The sequence below is a fragment of the Paramisgurnus dabryanus genome, chromosome 5, assembly GCF_030506205.2.
Source record: "Paramisgurnus dabryanus chromosome 5, PD_genome_1.1, whole genome shotgun sequence".
Lineage (NCBI taxonomy): Eukaryota > Metazoa > Chordata > Actinopteri > Cypriniformes > Cobitidae > Paramisgurnus > Paramisgurnus dabryanus.
In genome coordinates, this window is record NC_133341.1 from 10,908,005 (window position 1) to 10,932,231 (window position 24,227).

At 36.3% G+C, this 24,227-nt stretch overlaps 2 protein-coding genes and 1 long non-coding RNA gene across 4 annotated transcripts in view; 2 read left to right on the forward strand and 1 right to left on the reverse strand.

The window, feature by feature from the left end:
- The first annotated feature begins 3 nt into the window (after nt 1-3).
- On the forward strand, nt 4-1,702 carry cenpv (centromere protein V). The gene is made up of 5 exons (XM_065267093.2): nt 4-164; nt 356-476; nt 689-758; nt 1,223-1,337; nt 1,468-1,702. The coding sequence occupies exons 2-5, from the start codon at nt 376-378 to the stop codon at nt 1,602-1,604; spliced, it is 423 nt and encodes a 140-aa protein (XP_065123165.1). The 5' UTR covers nt 4-164; nt 356-375; the 3' UTR covers nt 1,605-1,702.
- A 140-nt stretch (nt 1,703-1,842) lies between these two features.
- pigl (phosphatidylinositol glycan anchor biosynthesis, class L) overlaps nt 1,843-24,227 on the reverse strand; it is a 48,790-nt gene continuing 26,405 nt past the window's right edge. Inside the window, exons 4-7 of the mRNA XM_065267092.2 lie at nt 12,982-13,049; nt 9,316-9,347; nt 5,075-5,208; nt 1,843-2,252 (exon numbers count right to left, since the gene is read on the reverse strand). Coding sequence (XP_065123164.2) covers nt 2,124-2,252; nt 5,075-5,208; nt 9,316-9,347; nt 12,982-13,049 — 363 coding nt within the window. The 3' untranslated portion in view covers nt 1,843-2,123. The remainder of the gene's footprint in view (nt 2,253-5,074; nt 5,209-9,315; nt 9,348-12,981; nt 13,050-24,227) is intronic.
- On the forward strand, nt 21,207-23,953 carry LOC141282184 (uncharacterized). Of its 2 annotated transcripts, XR_012336691.1 has the most exons (4): nt 21,208-22,716; nt 22,799-22,946; nt 23,036-23,101; nt 23,177-23,953. It is a non-coding gene; the product is annotated as an uncharacterized lncRNA (long non-coding RNA). The 2 variants fall into 2 exon arrangements; XR_012336690.1 differs by having other exon boundaries at nt 21,207-22,946.

Here is a 24,227-nt window from a genome sequence, read left to right on the forward strand (position 1 = left end):
AGAGTGCTTGCATGTTTTGTAACCGCTTGTGATTATTATCAGAGTCATGAATGTTCCACAGCAAGTGTGGCTTAACTTCTTAAATGAGTTACATTTGAATCATAGGCCCATAGCTCAGTATGTTATAAAAGGTGTTTTATGGTGACTTTAACTAAAGAAGAAAGGTAGGCTCACTTTCATCGCATTAATCACGTTTAAGTTTTTGTTGATCAAGCTTGATCTAAAGAAAATATTTATCAAACACACCTGTATATAACTGCCCACCTGGAAGAAACTTAGAGTCTTACTACTTTAAAAGCATATGTTACATATAGACTGTATATTGGTTATGTTGACATATGTTTTGTGCTCTTAGGATATAAATAGTCATTTCCAATGGAGCGTGATGATCTTGTGAAACACACCGGGGGTTGTCACTGCGGGGCGGTGCGCTTTGAGGTGTACAGTGCCCCAGATTTACATGTGTTCAATTGCAAGTAAGGACCATCAACACATCATCAGCATTTTTGGCACCTTTCACAATTTCCTGTATGTCTGAAGCGATCTAACACTTCTGTAGTGAAAACGTCTATTCATGTGGATGTCTTTCAAAAACTTTAATCAGTACATCTTTATTTCTTAGTATGAATGTGTGGTTTTCTGAACTTTCTTCAGTGTTTTCACTGATGGTTTTTATCTTGTGTCTTAGTTGCAGTATTTGTACAAAGAAACAGAATCGTCATTTCATTGTGCCACAATCCAATTTTACCTTGCTGCAGGTATGTGCTTTCTACCATATACACATGGCCTGGTTTGGCTCTGAATGCCGTTATAGTTGAAGATAAAGCAATAAAAGGACTAATATACATGTTTGTGTGTGTGTGTATGTATGTGTATATATATATATATATTTTCGAATAATTCAATGGCCCGTCGTCAATTATTTCTTACATTTATTATACCAGACTGATCTCACGGAAAGTGAGACAATACATGATAAAATGACACGAAAAAGAAAGTCATACCACGAACACCAACAATTATTTATAGAAATTCGTGCTGGGTGACACGAAAAAGACACAAATAAAGCTGAATTTCGTGCCATGGACACAAATAAGTTGAGCACATTTTTCGTGACTATAACACGACTTGCCATAAGATCATGTTGATTATACGAATGAACGTTTCATATCAAGGCCTAAATCATACAGTGATAAGATAATTACTGTGTCTTGTGTCACAGGGTTCAGACAACCTAACCACGTACACATTTAACACGCACATGGCAAAGCACACATTCTGCAAAACATGCGGTGTCCAAAGTTTCTATACTCCACGATCTAACCCTGATGGATTTGGTAAGTTAAACGGAAAGTGACAGCTTGCTTTTATGCTAAATTTGGAAGCATTACCTAGTTGGTCTAACACATTTGCTTTATTTGATCAAATGTGTCTCTGTATGTGTATTCTCTGTGTTTTGTGATACAGGTGTTGCGCCCCATTGTTTGGACCCTGGAACGGTGAGAAGTGTAACAGTGGAGGATTTCTGTGGAGAGAACTGGGAGGAAAGTATGAAGAAGCATCAGACTATTAAAAGCATGTCAAAACCAACAAGGGATGTATAATTCAAATGTCTCCGATGAGCACTTGGAACCCACTATTTATCCTCAGAATACTTCTCTGAAAACTCTGATCAAATAAAACACGAGAACCTATCACACAACATTCATGGTCATCTGTGTTTCTTACCATGGATGTGTAAAACTGAATTACATTATATAATATTTTTTTATTTTGAACACAATATTTGTTACACATTTTCTGGTTTGTATATGCATAAACATGGAGATTAAAAGGCTCAGTCACAAATTCATGTGGTCAGGTTTGAAACCATATTTAGTTTTGGTACAGTGCTTAGTGATCAGTTTAGAACAGTGCTTTAACAATGTCTCTATTAATAAATCCAACAACAAGACTAATGTAAACAATTTATAGACTTTGCTCTCCCACCCCTTTATACTCCAAGGCACAAGTGCATACAGGTTTAGCCATGTTTAAGACTTACTAAAACTTCAAAATAACAGTGCCTGAGTTTAATCCTACGTAAGCAGAAACAGTGCAAAAAAAAGAGAGAATAATTTAGGCTAATACATGTTAACATTCTTTGTTTCCACAGTGACAGACTGGAATGTGTTTATAAACATGTAGCGTGAGAACAGTATGTAGAGCCGGCGAAACCACAGCAGCTGAGAGTGATGACGCAGCATGGCTTTCTAATGAAAGAATAAAAACAAAGACAGTATGTAACACAGATCCAGAACTTGAATTTTTAGGTGACTTCTGTGGGTAGTTGATCATATTTGGCTTTTTTGTATTGTAAACATACAAATACCTGACCTTATGATAAATATGACTAAGGATTAAAAACCCTTATTACACGGCTCTCTGGAATGCTTGATTCTGATTGGTCAGTTGAGACATTTGCAGGTTCGTTCTTTTCGAATAATAACTGCTCCAAAATAATAACGCATAGCCGGTACTACTTTTACGAGTAAGATCGCTCCGCGCCAATAAAGATTACTGTTTGTTTGGCGCCATCTTGTGACAAACACTGGACAACCACGACAAGACACAGACAGCTTACTGAGACTGAACTTGACAAAATAGAGCATGACAGCTACGAAGCCAACACACAAAAAAATACAGAATGGGCATTAAAACTTCTCAAAGACTGGCTAAAAGAGAAAAAAATGGAGACAGACAAGTATGAAGCAGAGGATCTTAATAAGGTATTACGATCATTTTATGCATCTGTGCAAAGTTTCGCGGAAGGATAAAAATGTTAATTTAAAACAAATATGCCAATAAAATGTTTCAAATTCATATTCATGTCCAGTTTTTTTTCTTATGTGACAAGTAGCCGTGTAATAAGCGGGATAATGTAGAGTCAGCCGGTAGTTATCGGGAAATAAGCCCCTTCAGTGTGATACAAGACCCTCCGCTTCGCGTCGGGTCCTGATCACACTGCCTCTACATTATCCCTTACACAACAGAGGTCAACCTGCCAGCATGTCAATTTTGTCCACGTGCCACACTGGCAGGGCCAGTTTAGGCTTTGGTTGGTCAGAATGAATGTGTAATTTACAGGCATTTCAGCAGGATTAGTTAATGTTTACAAGGCGTATTAAGGGTTCAAAGTACTGTGTTGGCTGAAAGCACAGCCTTTTATTTGTGTGATAAGACTTCGCTGTTCCTGAGAAACAATGCACTTTGTTTGAAATGTTCTGTAGTCATAGTCTGCCAAACTGAAGTCTTTGGTATGGGCAGTACTGTATATCTGAAAGAATAGAAGCTTATTTGCAACGCGAGACACTTAGAATTGTTAAAAGGCCTAACAAGTTTGCATGTTTCCCTTGTGTCAGCGTGGGTTTACTTCCTCCCACAGGCCAAAAAACATTCAGGGTTAGGTCAAGGTGAATTAGAAATGTCAAATTGTCCATTCCCCAACGTGTATATGTTGATTAACTTGTGTGTCGATTAACCAGTTCTCGCCATGAAAATAGCCATAAATGCTGAAATGGCTTAAAGCATAACTAAACCCTAAACCAACTTTTTTTAGTTAATGATCTATAAGAATGATGCTTTATTAGTGCTGTTCATTGATTTGAGTAAGTTTTTTGACATTTGGATATAAAGTTTTTCAATACTACAATATATGGTGTAAAAACGTCTGAGTGCTGCCCTCTTGAGGTTGAACGGTGGCTACTGCAGTTTAATTTTCCTATTGGATGGTGGGTCCAAAAAATGACTCGTGACGTAAGCAGGTTCAAGATCACCACGCCCTTGTTACGATCTCACCACACACTTAGTTCGTTCCCTCTATCTCCTTGGGATCTGCCCACTTTTCTTGCATTTTTCAAATATTGCCAGTGGGTGGAGTCAGGCTCTGACCAGGGGTTCAGTTATGCTTTAAGGAGTGCATAAATAAATAAATGAAGAGTTTGGTTCCAAAGCGCAATAAATGCCATTTTTGAAAAAAAAAAAATGAGTTACTGCCAAAATCAGTATTATATCAGGTCAGTATTTAAAAGTAAATTCTTAATTTTATGCAAAATCCAATATTCGCCGTGTTATTCTGTCATCTTTTTTCCCTTTTTTCCCAAAACGCAATAAATGCCACTCCTCCTTTTCTGCAGAATGCAATAAATCCGCTCCACAAATTACAGCGCACCATTCCACGCAATGTAAACAAACAATGGCGGCGCGTTGTACTTCGTGATCAACAAACAAACAAAAACAAAATAATACTTTGATGGCATTGATAAACCTGTGATGGTTTTCTGTGACGGGAAAGAAATGTAAGCCATCAACATCTAATAATTTACACGAGAGGAACTCGAAGACAGGTGCTTGTTCTCCCGACAGCATCACGTTTCTGTCATGCTAACACATTGACCCCAGGGGATCTTATAAATTTTTTTCCATTATTTCACTTAAAGTCAACGAAAATCGAGCAGGACCAAAACATTTTACAGCTGATCTGTGTAAAATGTTAAGCGACGACATCAAGTATAACCACAGCAATGACAGTGATCTTAATATGACAAAGTAAGTGTTTTGATTAATGCCATTAATTTTTTTAATCAGTGTGTACAACTGTTCAACTAAATGAATATAAAATGGCAAAGATGAATGCACATTTATACACTGATTGAATAGATTTATAGCATTTTGAAGAAAAAACGTGTCATGGATTTATTGCATTTTGTGGGAGAAAAAAATCGTTTTTATAATAAATCTTTGAAAATCAAGTTATGGATTTGAATTTTTTATGTTTTTATAACCTAAAGATGCTATGTGAAAGTTTGTAACAGAAAATAGTGGTTTTCATCTTGTCACTTTCTTGGTATAAAAAACAAGTTTTTACCGAAATTTGTCAAAATGGATTTATTGCGTTTTGGAACCAAACTCTTCAAATAATTAAGGCATAACTGATTATTTCAGATGAGTTTGGTTTAATTGTTCCTTTGGCTTATGTGATTATTCCTAATTGGAACGTAAGTTCTTTGGTAAAGCACCCGATTCATTTACACACCTTGGCACATTTATACTCCTCCCAACCAATGATGCAGCAAAAGTCTGAGGAGAGGAGCCAGCTGACTGGCAGCTCGAGAACCGACAGGTACTTTCTGAAGATGCTGATGGTGTGAAGAGTAAAAACTTGACAACCTGTGGGGTCAGACAGATAAAAGAAGAGTGTACATTTCAACAAAATAAACATCTTAAATCAATAAAATGAAAATTATTTTGTTAAAATTAGCTGTAGTTTGTATGCAGTCAAAATTAATATATATATACATATTTAAAAAATATTAAATAAAATATTTTAAATATTTATTTTTTATAAATATATAAATCAGAGTGTCTGGTTTTAGTATTTATATTAATTAACAAAAACCAACACCACCCCTGACACATCTGAATTCTTTTATAATTTTATTACATTAGAAAACAAACAAACAAACTAACTAAAATTACCAAGTATTAGACATATACATTTAAATCTGTTGAAGAAATAAAAATGCCCAGTACATTTGGATGGTGTCGTTTATTTAAATTGAATTTTATAGTGTGACCAAAACAAAGAGCCTAAAATTGGGCCTGGAGATCGATTAAACCCGAACTAAAATGTTTTAACTTAATAACTACTCTTCAATCTAGATATTAATCATTAAATTAAAAAAACATTGTAGAACCATTTGCATGTTTAGCAGTATGAAATTTTAGCTGATTAAAAAGTATGTAATAAGATCTAAAAACAGATTTGAAAACGTCAGATTTGCTCAGCGATAACATGTGTTTAGTGTGGTTGCATGTGATAGACTGCATATAGCTGACACACTTCTGTTGCACATTTAGGTTTGACATTGTCATGCAGAGTTTTTTTTAGACTTAAAGAAAATGTATTTGGTTAGAATAGAGAATGGGTTATAAAAAGAGCCACCCAGATAAGCCAATACTTTAACCACTTTAAAGGTCATATTTCACCACTGGACTTTTTTAAGATGTCAAATCAATATTTTGTGTCCCCAGAGTACATATGTGACATTTTAGCTCAAAATACCATATAGATCATTTATTGTAACATGTTTAAATTGCCACTTTGTAGGTGTGAACAAAAAATTGCAGTTTTTGGGTGTGTCGTTTTAAATGCAAATCAGTTGATCTCTACACTTAATAGCAGTGCTGTGGTTGGATAGCGCAGATTAAGGGGTGATATATCCCATTCTGACATCACAAGGGGAGCCACATTTTAGTGACCTATTTTTTCACATGCTTGCAGAGAATGGTTTACCAAAACTAAATTTTTACATTTTCTAGGTTGATAGAAGCACTGGGGACCCAATTACAGCACTTAAACATGCAAAAAGTCAGATTTTCGTGATATGTCCCCTTTAATACTTTAACTTAAAATAATAGTCCATTTTCTTAAAAGAAAAATGCAGATAATTTACTCACCACCATGTCATCCAAAATGTTGATGTCTTTCTTTGTTCAGTCGATTAGAAATTATGTTTTTTTTTGCAGGATTTTTCTCATTTTAATGAACTTTAATAGAGCCCAACATTTAATACTTAACTTAACACTTAACAGTTTTTTTCAACGGAGTTTCAAAGGCCTATAAACGATCTCAAACGAGGCATAAGGGTCTTATCTAGCGAAACGATTGTCATTTTTGACAAGAAAAATAAAAAATATGCACTTTTAAACCACAACTTCTCGCCTAGATCCGGTCGTGATGCGCCAGTGTGACCCCACGCAATACGTCATGACGTCAAGAGGTCACAGAGGCAAACGCGAAACTCCGCCCCAGTGTTTACAAGTGTGTTGAAAGAGGACCGTTCCTACGTTGTTGTGTGTGGAGTGATACTATGTGATGTCTTTGTGTCAGTTTATTGTTTAAAATGGTCTGCAAATGTGCATTTTATATATGTAACACGTGACCTCCCTACGTCACTACGCAATTACGTTAGGTCGCGCTGGACCGGACCTAGACGAAAAGTTGTGCTTTAAAAGAGCATATTTTTTATTTTTCTTGTCAAAAATGACAATCGTTTCACTAGATAAGACCCTTATGCCTCGTTTGGGATCGTTTAGAGTCCTTTGAAACTCCGTTGAAAAAAACTGTTAAGTGTTGAGTTAAGTATTAAATGTTGGGCTCTATTAAAGTCCATTAAAATGAGAAAAATCCTGCAATGTTTTCCTCAAAAAACATAATTTCTTCTCGACTGAACAAAGAAAGACATCAACATTTTGGATGACATGATGGTGAGTAAATTATCTGGATTTTTCTTTTAAGAAAATTGAATATTCCTTTAAACCTGAAAGTTCTATAGATGGATGCATACTGACTCCTAGTGGTAATTTATGCCAAATTTACCATTGTATACTTGCACCAGTTCAGGCCTTTGTAATTTGGCAGGTTTTTGTCCACATTGTTTTCGGATATAACAGAGACACAACAGGACTGTGATCTCTAGGTTTCCTAATAAACCTCCATTACTAATGTGACTTTAAAGGTGCCATAGAATATAAAACTGTATTTACCTAGGCATAGATGAATTATAAGAGCTCTGTACAAGGTAATGACATATCGTGAGTTTGTTTCCTCATTTTTATATAAACCTTGTGCTTGCTAAAGACTGCTAAAAAACAGGCCAATCTCTACATAACACCAACTGTGACGTCACAGTCAAGATATACGCCTCCAACATGAAATTAAACATTAAATTAATTACAAATGCTAAAAAAAGTTGTGAATGCTGAGTTAGCGCTATATAATTAATGCTATAGACCGTTTCATCGGACGCACGTGATACACGTCTGGATCCGAACCTTACTTCCGGTTTCGTTTTTTTAATGGTCTGACTAGTTGCTATACTGATCTCTTGAATAAATGCCTCGTCGAAAATAACAAATGTTTTGGTTTCCTAGGTAATCTATGTGTTGTTTTTTTGATTGTTATATAAATAAACTACGTTTAAAGTACTTTGTTGTTATTTATTCTTCGCGGAGTTTACCGGAAGTTACGTGCGGACCGCGACAGCCGCTTGTTTATGTTGTTACTGCTGAAACCATCTATATGCTAGCGTTAAGGCTGAAGTTCTACTATTGACTTTACAGTTATGTTTTGTAGGTCCATACTGAAAAACAAATCTGAAAAAAAAAAAACACAAACTTACCACTCTGAAACAACCATTAACAATCTCCAAACAATTAGTTGTTTCTCTTAATCTGTATTTTATTTGATACAGGCTCAAACATTTAAGCTCTGTTTACTGATGTGAGCTACTGGCATGAGCCTCAACATTGTTATTCATGACCCTTCCAAATAGGCCTAAAGTAAACAATTTTATTCAAAGGGCAAATCCTAGGGTTGTAAATGGACATGTACAAATGTTTCTGGATAATTTTTGCACTTTATAAAGATACATACCCTCTATGTAAACATCAAAGAACAATTTTACATTATTCCTATGCATTTTTTTTGGCATCTTTAACAGGGCTGCTGCAGGTTTCACCGAGTCAAATTTAAGACTTATTAAGACCTTTTTAAGACCATTATGAGTGAAATTTAAGACCAACGCGACACAATGATCTCAGAAAAAACTGCATTTAAGGTTTGTTTCTGGCCAAACCTACAGTTTACAGTCAGATCACACCACCTGAAATATAGCTTATGGCATGAATTGTGTGGATTATAATAGCCTACATTTGTATCCTCTTTGAAAAATAATGATTAAAAACTGGATTGAAGTGCGATTCACTGACACGTGAAGTGCAGAACTTTTCTTTTTAGAGGCCCGCCCATCAAACACTTTCTTCCTCCGTCACTGAGTAGTTCTACAGCATTTTAAATTACTGTTTTATTTTTTGCGGACAACGCTTTTCGGGAATAAATGGAGGTAAGAAATTTAAGACTTGGGTTGATTAAATTTAAGACCTAGGATGGAAATCTGGCCGTTTTTAAGACTTTTTATGGCCTTAAATTTAAATTTCTGAATTTTAGACTTTTTAAGACTTTTTAAGACCCCGGGGGAACCCTGTTTAAGCACATAAAAACCCTTGTTTCCTTTAGGGGGCACTTGAAGTGTTTGTGCAACAAATGATTTATAAGTTATTCCCCAAAACAAGGAGGCTAATAGAGAGGCAAGATCTCAAGTATACCAGTTGGTGGTGCACTTTGCATACAAAACACATTACTGTAGCATCTAAAAAGGGGATGAGTCCAGATTATCATTTAATTTATCATATAAATAACATAATGAGATTTACCTATAGGTAGTCTTCCAGCAGAAGCCAAATGACTGTTGTAAAAAAAAGCAAAATATGATTAATGTAACACTTCCCATTATATAAACTTTTAACAAACAATAATAATTATTACAGGAAGTAACACCCAGGAACTTCTGAATAAATTCATTTTAGCTAATTGTAACAGGATCCGGCATCCAAAAGCTATATACATATCAGTGTACATAGCCGCAATGTCTATTGTATTCTGTCTTGTCTATCGACTGTGGAGAAGCATTCAATAAAGTTTTTAGATTGCAAATACATTTTATTGTGCAAGGTACTTGTTCATATGACGCTAAATGACTTTGACTTTACAATAATTTTGGGACCAAACTACGCTCAAATTCCTTTAAAAAAATCCCATACTTGGTCAATAAACCTAAACTGTGATTCAGATTTTAACTTAAAAAAGATTTATTTGTCTTTGGTTTCTCTTTATTTCCCATTGTCTGTCTTTCTTGTAGACCCACACACACAGACACACAAAAACACACACACACATCCTGAGGTCTGGGGTTTTTCTCAGATTAGAACACTAAATCCATATCCAGTTCCTGGAATTCTCTGTCATGTCCTGGCTCTCCTTGTCACACCACCTGTGCAGGCCCAGCTCAGCCTGAAATGACCCAATTCTAGCCAAACCTAACCAACACTGACTGCCCTTCTCTCACACACCTTAGAAAAGCTATATTACTGTGGACCTCTTAAAGACACAGTGGTTTTATAAAGTGCAAAGATACTTTATCCATCAACCTAGTCATGGTCACAATGTGGAATTGTTCCACTTTAACAACAAACTGTCTGATCCAAGATCGAGGTGGTTTTTCCCTCTTGAAGTGTTTTGGTGTTTTGCCGGTCTGTCGGATTGTGTGTAATCTGAGCAAGTGTTTGCATAGCAGTGGTACAATATCTAGAAATGTTCTGTGATGTTAAGAGAATAAAATTGTGTGGTCTGTCTAAAAAATGTGCAAGCTGTATCTAAATGTGTTTACTGTCTCAGTGTTCGTGTATTGCATTAGTGCAAAGGTCAAAATTCGAAGCCCAGGGAGCAAATATTAATGTACAGTGTGAATTAGGGATGGGCATTCGATTACATTTTTTTAGTTGATTGTCGGGAGAATTAACGAATGACTATCGATTAATCATTAATATTTTTATAATAAAAAATAATTATTTAACTTTAATAATTCAAAAATGTTGAATACAAAAATTCAGCGTGTTTTCCTCCATGAGACCTTTATTACAAGATCAACTTGTGGCAAACAGTTAAACTACATTTAGTTATACAAACGGAACATATATGCGCTTGAATATGCGGTGCTCTAAAGCAGCGGAACCTGCAGCTGCGAGCTGCATTCTTAAACAGAGACCTCATTTGTTCCAAAAAATCATGACCTCTTCATGATTATTTTTTTGAAAACAAAACGTAAGGTCACAGATAACGGAGTATGGTGTCAAATATTGCACCCTGGTGGTAAAATGTTGAATTGCTGCCACACAGTGAAATTCATTTAATTGCTTCAAGACACATGCTACGCTAGGCAACGCAACCTGCATTAGATAAAAAAAGTATTCGATTAATCAATAACAAATTAACGTCATCAACTAAATTCTTAACGATCAATTATCGATCGTCGATTAATCATGCCCATCCCTAGTGTGAATGCACTGAAGGTTGCTTTGAATAACAGCGTCTGCCAAATGCATAAATGTAGAAGCAACGCTGGGCTGCTGAAACACATACACAAATGTGCTTTTGGCTTCTTACTGAATTAATAGATTCAATTAAAACTCAGAAATACTTTACCAGATACAGCAATGCAGACTCACTCTAACACAAATAATACAGAAAATGTAAAAATAACATGAGTCTGTTTAGAAATCATAACAGTAAAGATGAATAAGCTGGCATGACTTCAGGAGGTTTCTTCTATTTTTGTGCTTCCCTAATGCTTTATTTGGGGGAAAGCAATTAAACGAAAACACCACTATTTTTCAATATTTTACTATGTTCTTACCTCAATTTAGACAAATGAATACATACCTATCTTTTTTCAATGCATGCACTTTTAATCTTTATACAGCGAGAATGTGTTAGCATTTAGCCTAGCCCCATTCATTCCTATGGCTCCAAACAGGTATAAATTTAGAAGCCACCAAACACTTCCATGTTTTCCCTATTTAAAGACTGTTACATGAGGAGTTACATGAGTAAGTATGGTGGCACAAAATAAAACTTTTGTTTGGAGCCATAGGAAAGAATGGGACTTAGAGGCTGTTTACACTTGGCATTAACATGCGTTTTCATCGATCAGATCACAAGTGGACGACGTTAATGCCAGGTGTAAACGGTGTTCAAAACGTTTTGAACGCGTCCACTTTTGACCACTTTCAACCACATTCAGAGGTAGTCGAAACCACTTTCGATTGGATTGCTTTTGTAGTGTTAACGCACATGTGGTTGAATGTGTTAGAACAGCCACACGCGACCGCCTTCTCTCCGCCCATTTATCTAATCTGAGGTACTAAACACAAGTTTTACATCTTTTCTGACTTCTGGCATGAAGATACGGTGAACAGTGCTATTTTTAGCCTTTCATTGATAACACTAAAGCTGATCTCCGTAGTTTCGTTTTGAAAGCGTGTGAAATTTGCGCGATCTTATTTCATCAATTGCGCTGAAAATTCAGATAAAGCTCACGCATATACACGCAACAAAACACTGTGCAGCATGTTTACTTACAAAACAAGCAGTGGACTCTGACATAATATTAGTTCGCGTCCATATAAACTCATAATTACTCCAGCTCGCGTTTAAATGACAGCAGAGAGACTCGCCCACTGTCTCACAGACCACCCCCTCACAGTATTCAGGACAGAAGCAGTCGAAAGTGGACAAAAGAGACGGATTTAAATACCAGGTGTAAACGTAATGTGTCTCTCTCATTCACTTGTGATTCGATCGATGAAAACACATCTTTACTCTTTCCCCGCCATTGACGAGATATCTCGTCAATCTGCAATACCGCTATTATCCACCAGGTACTTCCGCAACTTATAAAAACCGGAAGTATTGCCCTAGGGCAAACAGCTGTAAGTCCGTGTATGTTTTAAAGATCGCTCTGCATCTGATCTCTATCAAAAGTCCTTCACAAAAATGGAATTATCTCAGCTTTTTGCTCAAAATTTGCTGTTTTTGATGAAACCTACAAATATTTGAGAGGTGATAAAAACAGAACACATGAAGGTAGGATGAAACGGATTTTTTTGTTTGAAAGAAGAGGGTCTGTTCTTTTATTTTATATATTATATGTTTATATATTTAAAAAGGAGCATTTTCTGGAAGGCATTAAACTTTTGTGAAAATCATGAAAAATGCTGGCGGTGAAAGAGTTAATACCAAGTGTAAACAGCCCCTAGGCTAAATGCTAACACATTCAAAAAGCGCAGTACAAAAATTACAACTGCATTCATTGAAAGTTGAGGTAAGAACATATGGAAAAACAGTGGTGTTTTCCTTTAACTTCTTCAAAACAGAACGGTATTTACTTTTCAACTTGTGAAAACCAACTTTGTGCCACAAATGTACTTTCATCCTGTTGTTGTAAAGTTAAAAACTGTTAATTGACATCAACATGCATGTACCTGAGGGCCTTGTAAATGGCAATATGATTGGCATGTCCACTCACACCTCTTCCATCAAATGTCAGTACCTGCGGACACACACACCATAACAAGACATATATAAACACTGGCAACACTTTTAAATCAAGTAGTTATCCTTAATAACTAGTTACAATATTGACAGAAAACACTAACCTCAATTTAAAATAATCTTAAAAAAAACTTCATAAGATAGCATTAACCAACAGAGCCAATTATAAAACAGATAGTCTTGGTTCAGGATGGTGATCACAATGTATCAGCAATAATGCAAATACACAATTTAGTACAGTAAGAAAGTATTTAATCTGTGTAATAAATGCATGTTTTAACTCTTTCGCCGCCATTAACGAGATATCTCGTCAATCAAGAGAAAACGCTTCCCTGCCAATGACGAGATTTTCTGTCTTTCAGCAATACCGCTATTATCCACCAGGTGGCGCCCTTCAACAACTTTTTAAACCCGGAAGGATTGCACTTTGGCAAGCGGCTGCATGTCCGTGTCTGTTTTAAAGATCGCTCTGAATGGGATCTCTATGAAAAGTCCGTCACAAAAATGGAATTATCTCTGCTTTTTGCTCAAAATGTGGTGTTTTTGCAGAAACCTACCCATATTCAAAAGCTGAATGTTTATATATTTAAAGAAGAAAATTTTCTGGAAGGCATTAAACTTTGGTGAAAATCATGGAAAACGCTGGCGCTGGCTGGCAACTTTTTTAAAAAACGCTGGGGTGAAAGAGTTAACAGGCACATATTATGCAAATTCACTCTTACAAGGTGTTTGGAAATAAATGTGTGTTGGCACATGACCCCACAATAAACAATCCCCTTGTTCTTTCCTTTATAATCCCCATTAAACCAATGCAGTCTCATTAGACATGCTGTTTTGATTTTCCTGTTAATGTGACATCACAAAAACAAAGCCCCACCCAGACACTGAATGACTGGTTAATTTTACAAAGTTTTTTTTTTAATGTGTTTGTTAGCACATTGTAATGCTAATGTGGCTAAAGATACTGTCTGTTGGCAAAGACAATACATTGACAATACAGCTAGTGATGCACCGATGCATCATCCGCCGATATTTATCGGCCGATTTTTGATGAATTTGAAACCATCGGCATATCGGCAATAGCACGAGAAAGGCCGATACCGATTGTTTATTAATTAACCGCATAAAGTCAATGAATTGCATGTCTGTTGTTTAATTAAAATGATTTAATGTTTGGGTGTGCACTAGGGCTGTTCCGAATACAATTCTTTGAGCTTCAAAGCTCTAGTAGAAATCAAATCAAATATTCAAAGCTTCGGAAGGAGGGGCTGAACATATTTTTCTCTTTAATAAAGGCAGGAATCTGTGTGCGTATGTAGCGGCGTGCCTGTAACGCGTGCTGCGAGAACAGCATTAGTGAAACAAAACACAAGCAATACTTTTAATAAGGTAACGTTAGCTTAACATTTTTCTAACAAACAAACACTCTCGTATCAGAAATTAGAAGCATAGTAATTACTGATAACGTAAAGGGTAACTTAGGCCATTTAAATAAAACAACGTAAATAAATGAACGAATGAATGAAGTTCAACAAACTGTAATAAAACGGTAGCATACTTTCAAAATCAAGTTTATTTACTAACACTTACACCATCCAATACGTTTTTCATCAGTAGAACAATATAGAAGATATTTTGCAGAAACCCCAGTGCTCCGTCATGCAAGTCAATTGATCCGCCACTTTAAACATGTATATCTAATACAAAAGTAATCCCCCATAACTCTGTGTGACATATTGATGTCTTGTGAAGGAAATCAATCAGTTTTTGCAAGAAACTGAACGTTATTTACAACACTATTAGCGTGAATGCCAAAGCAGGAAGCGCGCTTTCCGTTCGAGGCGATCTCTTCTACTGGTGGCGTTTGGTGGCTGTTTGCTATGGATGTTGGTCTCTCTGCGCGTGAAGCGCACTTCCTGCTTGGCAAAAGCTCTGCATTAACGCTGTAAAATATATATATATTCGAATCTCAAAACTGAAAATTGAATGTCAACCAACGGAACGAATATTCAAACATTCTTGTCCAGCCCTAGTGTGCATTATACATAAGCACCGACAGAAAACCTTTGTTGAGCTGGCTCAAATGTCTTGGACAATAAAAGAAACAGACTGCACTTTAGTGGGGCAAGAAGTCCCATTTTTTTGAAGTAGCAATATTTATACTCTGTTTAAAGCAATAGCACTGGCGTTATTTATGTTTATTAAAGAAATCCAATATATATGTAAAAAAAAATTGTTAATGTTGTTAATAAAAGAAATGCTGAATAGCAAAAACCACCTTTGAAGGTTGTCATGTTGTCTTATTATATTTGTTTTAGCTTAATTTGTGCCTCTTATTATGTTGGTCAGTTGAATGTTAAGTAAGGGATAATGTAGAGGCAGCCGGTAGTTATCGGGAAATAAGCCCCGACAGTGTGATCAGGACCCGACGCGAAGCGGAGGGTCTTGTATCACACTGAAGGGGCTTATTTCCCGATGACTACCGGCTGCCTCTACATTATCCCGCTTATTACACGGCTACTTGCCACATAAGAAAAAAAACTGGACATGAATATGAATTTGAAACATTTTATTGGCATTTTTTGTTTTAAATTAACATTTTTATCCTTCCGCGAAACTTTGCACAGATGCATTAATTTATCGTAATACCTTATTAAGATCCTCTGCTTCATACTTGTCTGTCTCCATTTTTTTCTCTTTTAGCCAGTCTTTGAGAAGTTTTAATGCCCATTCTGTATTTTTTTTGTGTGTTGGCTTCATAGCTGTCATGCTCTATTTTTTTCAGTCTCAGTAAGCTCTCTGTGTCTTGTCGTTGTTCGTTCTTCTATCCACTGTTTAAATGTTTTGTTTTTTCCGTACATGTTAAAATTATGTAAAATTATGTAAAATTACAGCTAGTAATCTTTATTGGCGCGGAGCGATTTTAATCGTAAAAGTAGTACCGGCTATGCGTTATTACTTTGGAGCGGTTATTATTTGAAAAGAACGAACCTGCAAATGTCTCAACTGACCAGCAGAATCAAGCATTCCAGAGAGCCGTGTAATAATTAGATACAATCCATCAGACATGGGGACTTGTGACTTGGTGACTTGGACTCGAGTCGACTCGAGTCGCTATTTTTGTGACTTGTGACTTGACTTGACAAAAAATAAAATACTTGAGACTTGACTCGGACTTGGAAGTTAAAGACTCGGGACTTGACTTGACTTGAGACATGACGACTTGAATGACTTGAGTGTTAATCACATCATGTTTTCAGTTTGAATATAAAATATATAAATTATTAAAACAAATAAAGTCGACCGAGCTGGAGCGCAGGCTGAGAATGGTGTTGTCATGACTGAATCACGACACTATTATCAGTCATGCCCTCTCGTACCTTACGCACACCACGCCCCACTTAGATCAGATATCAACATGTCAGCCGGAGGGGTACCGAGGGTCATCGCTCTCGGCTTCAACAAGATGGCAAAAGACGAACAGTGCGTTGCAAGACATGCAACATTAAAATTACGGGCAGCCAGACGACAACCTCCAATTTCGTTCGTCATTTAAAGAGCCATTATGCCCAGTAAGTGCTTGTCAATTTGTTAAAATCTGGTTAGTTGGTAGTTAGCTAATGTAATAATAGCTAATGTAGCCCTCATCATACCGTGTTGGGGACAAATGTGGGCAAAATAATTTTGATTTATTTTTTAAAATAATTATTTTTATTTTTTAACACTTCTTTTTCAAGTTTGCCACCTGAACACACATACAGAGAAAAATTACTTGATTCTACAATGTTAGGGGCGGTTCACATGTCGCGTCTTTTGCACGCTCAAGTTCGTTATTTCAAATTAAGGCACGCGAACGGAAGAGGTGCAACACGCTCGTTTTTTCTGGCCGCATGTTTGAGAGAGAGAGAGAGAGAGAGAGAGAGAGAGAGAGAGAGAGAGAGAGAGAGAGAGAGAGAGAGAGAGAGAGAGAGAGAGAGAGGAGAAATGTAACAAAGTTTAATGTTGTACGTAAACTGTGTTTGAAAGAGAGGGAGGTGTTCATAGAGGAGTCTGTTGGATGTTAAGCTGTTATTTGTTTTATGGACTCAATGTGGAAAATTTCAAACACGGTTGGCAGAAGTGAAAAATAAATAATTTATGAAGTTACAATTTTGTTTGATTCCATGATGTATTTTATTGAACATGAGTATTTACAATGCAAATCCAAATTATTGTAATTTACTGATAGTAACTTACTGTATATCTTGTCACTTTATTAAGATCAGATTCTGCAGGTAAAATTACAATAATAAGGTGACTTGACTTGGACTTGACTTGACATAGCCTGTGACTCGACTTGACTTGCCCAAGAAAAAAAATACTTGGGACTTACTTGAGACTTGAAGGTTCAGACTTGAGACTTACTTGAGACTTGCACATGTGTGACTTGGTCCCATCTCTGCAATCCATGTTCAGTAAAAATAATTTGATGCAGAAATAAACTAGCTAATAGACAAACTGTATAATATTGTATAGTGTTTAATATCGGTATCGGCATCGGCCAGAAGTTGTCTGCTTAAATCGGTATCAGCCCAAAAAAATCCTAACGGTGCATCCCTAAATACAGCTGATATTTGTTTCAGAACATTTACATTAAGTTACTTTGGATAAAAGTGTCAGCCAAATGCATAACTACATGTCGAACCTATGGCCTGAGTTGCCAACACAATGCTACCCATTGAGCCACAGGAACACAACATGTCAATCAATGTCAATGTCAATTCAAAAATTGCCTTATTTTTTTTCTTTCCATTCTTTCTTCCGACCAAAGACCTGGGTGAAAAGTTGAAATAAGACAAACAAGAGAACAGAACTAGTGATTTGAGGACTCAGCAGTTTAGATGGTAGCAGGTATTGCCAGAACTGTGTGGAAACATCTATCTGCATATTGTCTATCATGTCACTGACTCTGTCTTTAGGAATGGGCGGTTTCCTAAACTCCTGCAGCCAAAAGTGCCAAGGGTGGAGAAGAATATGGTTGACAAAATAATATGTTTCAGCAGGTATGTAGATTGTTGCCAAAGACAACGAGGTGAATGAGTCAGCTTTAGAGGAGCAGATCAGCATATCTTTGAGGAAATAGGAGAAAAACTTCAAACGCTGTAAAGAGCACAGAGCGAAAGAGATTCGTATTTGTAGTAAACAAATGCTTAAGACTCATCCACAATCAACAAAGGGAATGTTTAAGGAGATTTTTTTTAAACTGAGAAAATAATATTTAGTTTGAACAATTTGTTCTGGTCTTTTGTGACTTAACTGGGTGGTTTCCCGGACAGGGATTAGACTAGTCCTAGACTAAAATAAATGTAAGAGCTGTCCAAACTAAAAACAAGACATATCTTAAAATACATCAGTGGCCTTTGTTTTGCCTCAAAATGCACAGAAGTAATGTTTTTGAATAAGGCATGTTTGTTCAAAATTGTTATATTTCCTAATTAAACTAAGGCCTAGTCCCGGTTTAAGCTAATCCCTGTCCGGGAAATCAACCCTAAAGGTACAGTTCACCCCAAAATAAAAATTGTGCCATCATTTACACCCCTCCCCTTTTTTTTCTACACGTGTATGGGTTTCTTTCTTCTGTTGAACAAAAAAGAAGATATTTTGATAAATGATGGTCCATGTGACTGCCACATATGGGTTGTATTTACTGATGTATATAAATGACTGGATTGCGGATGATGTCACAATTGTGAAGCCACCGCGCTGCCATTAGTATTTATATTACATTAAATTAATCAGATTTTAATGATAAAACAGTATTTTACCAGTCTCCATTTTTACATTTGAAGTCTCCCTGTACTTTATTAATGCAAATGACCTAAGCTGTACATAGTTTTTTATTTAAAGTTGTACATTTTACTTTTTAAACAGTAAATTACTATACATTCATCTTCATTACAGTATCAGATCAGCAGAATGTAGCATATGTATTATTAATGACAAACATGCTCTTTCTAAAATCTAAAGAAAAAATCATGCTTTTATGCTTTGTTTAGACCAGCCGTGTTAGAGGCGTCAAGGGCGAGTGATTTTAATGTTAAGTCAGCTGACGCGCGTGTTGAAAAATTTGAACTTTTGCGGAAAAACGCGGCACGTCAACCAATCAGGAGCTTGCTCTAGTAGTGACGTGATTACAGGAAGCGATGTGAGTCGTAGAAGCCCCTCCCATGATGCAAATTTCTGTGTGAATGTCTCGATGACTAGAATTTCACGCGTGATAGAAGAGAGTAAACTCAAAATGTTCAAGCGGCAAACTAGACGTGGTAGACGCAAATTTGACACCTCAAACGCGGCTGGTGGAAACCAACAAGTGCTGCAATAATTTGCTGGTTTTGCAATTATGTTATGTTATACAGTATTTCTTTGTTCGTACACTAAAATGCGTTAACGATATTTCGAATTTCGATGCCGCTATGTTTATAAAAAGCCATAGAATATAAGTCTTATTTACTTTACAACTTATTCAGAGAAATAACCCTGACCGTGTATACTCTCAATGTCATAAAACTTTATTTACATCTGTGTCATTACAAAAGAATGCAGCAGACACACTCACCTTAAAGTTTTCTATAAAATCCCTTATCCTGCCTGATTAAAATATAAACATTGTAAATAACATCAGAAGTAACAATTAATTTATATACACATATCCTTAAAATAATATTGCGTGACTGATACGCTGTAAACCGGGTGAATTTAGATAATGCTTTTGAATGTAAGTCAATGACGCCCTCTGCCGTTTGGGAATACCAAGATGGCCGCTTGAACTCTGCAGTGGCTTCACTTTTCGCTGTTCCATAGACTGTAAAATAAAGATGAACAACGCGACCTTGCTTCCTTCCATTGTAATGAACTGAACGTAACATATTAATGGGTGCTGGCATGCAAAAACGTCAGTTTGGAGCCAGGGCATGCAAAGGAGTCATCGTCCGTGGGGCCCAGAGGAGGAGCCGCAATATCAAACTTCTGCCAGAACGCTCACAAGCCCAATTCAACCATGCCCCTTGAATGTCTCATCTGACTAGCTTGCTAAAATAAGGTAAGTTAAATACAACTCATTTTGTCTGTGTGAAATAACAGAAATAGAAAAAATTTAGTTAGTTGATGTCTTTAATCTTCCCTCGAAGCTCCAACAGTCCGCTCAGAGAAGCTGTCCACAGAACCACAAATGTCAATCATAACGACACACCCAGTTTCTATGGCATCAAATTACTAGCTAAAATTAAACTTATCAGAAAAATGAAGAATTGAACATTTATTGGAAGTGCAAGTTATTTTTTTATTTTGACCCGATTCCCATTCGTTTGCATGGAGAGGGCGGGGTTTATGACTTGTACTGCATCCAACCACCAGGGGGTGCACAAAGAGCCAGCAGCTTCACTTTTCAAGCACAATCCAGTCATTTATATAGATCAGTGGTTGTATTCAGGTCCAAGTACTCACAAGGGACACAAGTTTGGATGTAATCCACCATCGTTTTGCACGTTGCAGCAAGTGCAAGTACTGTATATGTCCAAAAAGTCAAAGTGGCGTTTAGCATGTCGCAGCATTTTTAAATGGTAAGTAGATTTAAGATTTTTAATGAACATATAAAACAGGGCTCTCTAATCTTTTTGTGAGCAAGGGCTACCAAAATGGATAAAACAATCTGGAGGGCTACTTAAAAGTTTTTTTGTTTTACTTGTGGATTCTATTTTATTTTACTGGTTGATATCTTTTATCATTCAGGGCTCAACATAAAGAACTGCCCGGTGGCCCGGGGCAAGCGTGAGAGACATTCGGGCCAGTAAAATGAATTATTACTTGCCCGATCGGGCCAGTCCTTCACCCTCAGTCACTAAAATATATTTTCATCAATGTATATTATTTAGCATCTTGGAAGCAGACATCTACCTGGGTAAAACACAACGAAAGAAACAATACAATATTTTGCACAGTTTGCTGTCAGTTTACAGGTAAAGCACAAAAGTTGGGAGACTTTTTTCATTCTTGTCTGTTGTATATGTATACAATTATATTTGACTTTGAATTATTATTAGTAGTTGTAACGGGACGGCACTCGTCAAACTTTTATGACCCCCTCCCCCACCCGGTGACAGTTGCTATCTGACAGGTCGTTTTTATGACCCTTTGACAGGGGGCGGGACCATCAATCAAAATCTGTACAAGTTGTCAACTTTAGACAGAAAGTATTTAATGGTTTTATTGCCGGTCATTTAGAGTGATTGTTTTTCCTGAGTGTGTTTTATGTTAAGCGTATGGTGTCATGTTTAATGACGGCTCGTGTTTCGACATTTACTGTTTATTGACATTTGATGTCAGACCTCAACCATCCTCCCACCTTTGCTCGCCCCGTGCGCTTCTCAATACTGACTTTCACACCGCGGGTGTGTTGTTGAATCTAAAGTTTTGCAACAGCATAAGTTTATTTAAAGGCAATCACTAATCATATATATATATATATATTAGATGTACCAGGCTACGCTTAAAGCCGATGTTTTCTATCGAGCTATAGTTTCTGATCAGACACAAAGTCTGAACTAAATAAAATTTTAAACGGTTCACGAAGTCCGGGAATCTTTTCATGACCTGGTCTACAGTTTCACGCGTATTAAAGATCCGGCGGTGTCTGACAAAGCGTCGGGTGATTGTTCATATCTGTCATTTAAAATAAAGTTAATAAATGTAATTCTGTCCACTATGGCAAAATAGGAATTTATTTTAGATTTAGGGGAATCTTTAACCATGTCTCTGATTAAAACTTTTGATTGTAACATCACAAGTTATTTAATTAAATATTCTGTATACGGGTATAGTTTAAGCAATGACCTGAGCCATTACCTTCGGAGCCGTCAATACTACATTCTTTAGACGATAGTCTAAACTAAATAAATTTTTAAACGGTTCAGGAATTCCGTGAATCTTTTCATAACCTGCACTATAGTTTCACGCGTATTAAAGATCCGGCGGTGCCTGACAAAGCGCCGGGTGAGTGTTCATATCTGCCATTTTAAAATAATGTTAATAAATGTAATTCTGTCCACTATGGCAAAATAGGATTTTATTTTAGATTTAGGGGAGTCTTTAACCAAGTCTCTGACTAAGACATGTGTATACGTGCACAGATGGTGACAGAGAAACTTACATATGACGTTAATAAACTTTTAAATGTTTTTAAGACGTATTCACCCCATTTTGGGGTTTTATTTTTAATTAAAGGCTTCTTAAAACATGTGTGAATATGTGTATATTATACAAAGAGTCTTATATTGTCTGCTCTGACAAAAATAAAGTATTTTTTAGGTTTAGGGGAATTGACTGCGTGTGTCTTATAAATACAACTTGATAATACGTTTGTTTTGTAAAGAGACTTCTTTAAAGTCACGCAAGAATAAAATATTTTAGTTGTAACTGGTTAAACTTAAAGCCGATATTTTCTATCGAACTAGTCTATTTTCTGTTCAGACACAAAGTTTTCTGATGCTGATATTATGTCAGTGTGTGTTTGTGTGGGGGTCGTGTGATGTAATCTTTGAAAGTTTATGACCGAACCTTTATTGGGGAGCGACAAGAGATCTCCCGGAATCAGTTTGGATGGAGCAGAGCTGTTATACTCAAGTCTATTGGTATGTATGTGTTTCGCTGTGTTCGTGCCAGTATTTTGTATGATTTATTTAAAAACTAAAAATTCGATCTCTGGTATTGCAGCGAAATTGTCTAAACTGGTATTAACTATTCCTGGTAAATCGCGGAGAAGAGTGGCCTGAACAAAAAAGTCAGACCGAGACTAGAACCTCCCGCAGCGTAACACGGAAATCTTGGAACAAAAGAGACGCCGACTGGCTCGTGTTGTCCGGTGTGTTTTTATTTAATCCTGTTACAATAGATTTAAACAAACTGGTTTGGTTTAATATTTTCTAATAACATGTGTTATCTGTTTTAAAGGTTTGGATATCAGAGGCAAAGCGAACGTTGTGTGTACTATTGCAAAATATATAGCGGATCTCCACGGTACGTTTATCTTGCATAAGAAAATTGTTTTATTTAGATATTTGTCCTAATAACTTTGTTTTTATCTGTTTACAGGTTAGGATACAGACCACAACGCTTTGGACGTATCTTTAAAAAAGATTAAAATCAGAGACTTTTTGGATTTGTCTGGGGACATTTTAAACATTTTGTGGCAAATTGGATTTAAAACATTTCGGATACTGGATACCTAGTTTGATTTGTCCACAGAGCTTGTTTAAGACGTTTTCACCGCATTTTAGGGTTTATTTTTAATCAAAGGCTTCTTAAAACATGTGTGAAAATGTGTATATTATACAATGAGTCTTATATTGTCTGCTCTGACATAAATAAATTTTTATATTAGATTTTAGATCAATTGACTGTGTGTGTTTTATGTCAAGCGTATGCTGTTATGTTTAATGACGGCTCGTGTGACAGCTTGTGTTTAGGCATTTGATGTCAGATATCACCCTTCCTCCCTCCTTTCGCACAAGACCTGCATTCTTTCACAGGGGTGCGTGTTGTAAAGCGATTAAAGATTTCTAAAACTCAATGTTGGTAAAACAATCCCCCATTACGGTGTCAAAAAAGTAAAATGTTTATTTTAGATTTAGACAAATCATGAACAATGCTACGATTAAAACATTTGTTTGTAACATCACAAGTTATTTAATGAAATATTCCGTATACGTGTATAGTTTAAGCAATGATCTGAGCCATAACCTTCGGAGCCGGCAATACTATAATCTTTAGACGAAAGTCTAAACTAAATAAAATTTTAAACGATTCATGAGTTCCGTGAATCTTTTCATGACCTGCTCTATAGATTCACACGTATTAAAGATCCGACGGTGCCTGACAAAGCGCCGGGTGAGTGTTCATATATGCCGTTTTAAAATAACCTTAATAAATGTAATTCTGTCCACTATGACAAAATAGGATTTTATTTTAGATTTAGGGGAGTCTTTAACCAAGTCTCTGACTAAGACATGTGTATACGTGCACAGATGGTGACAGAGAAACTTACATATGACGTTAATAAACTTTTAAATGTTTTTAAGACGTATTCACCCCATTTTGGGGTTTTATTTTTAATTAAAGGCTTCTTAAAACATGTGTTAATATG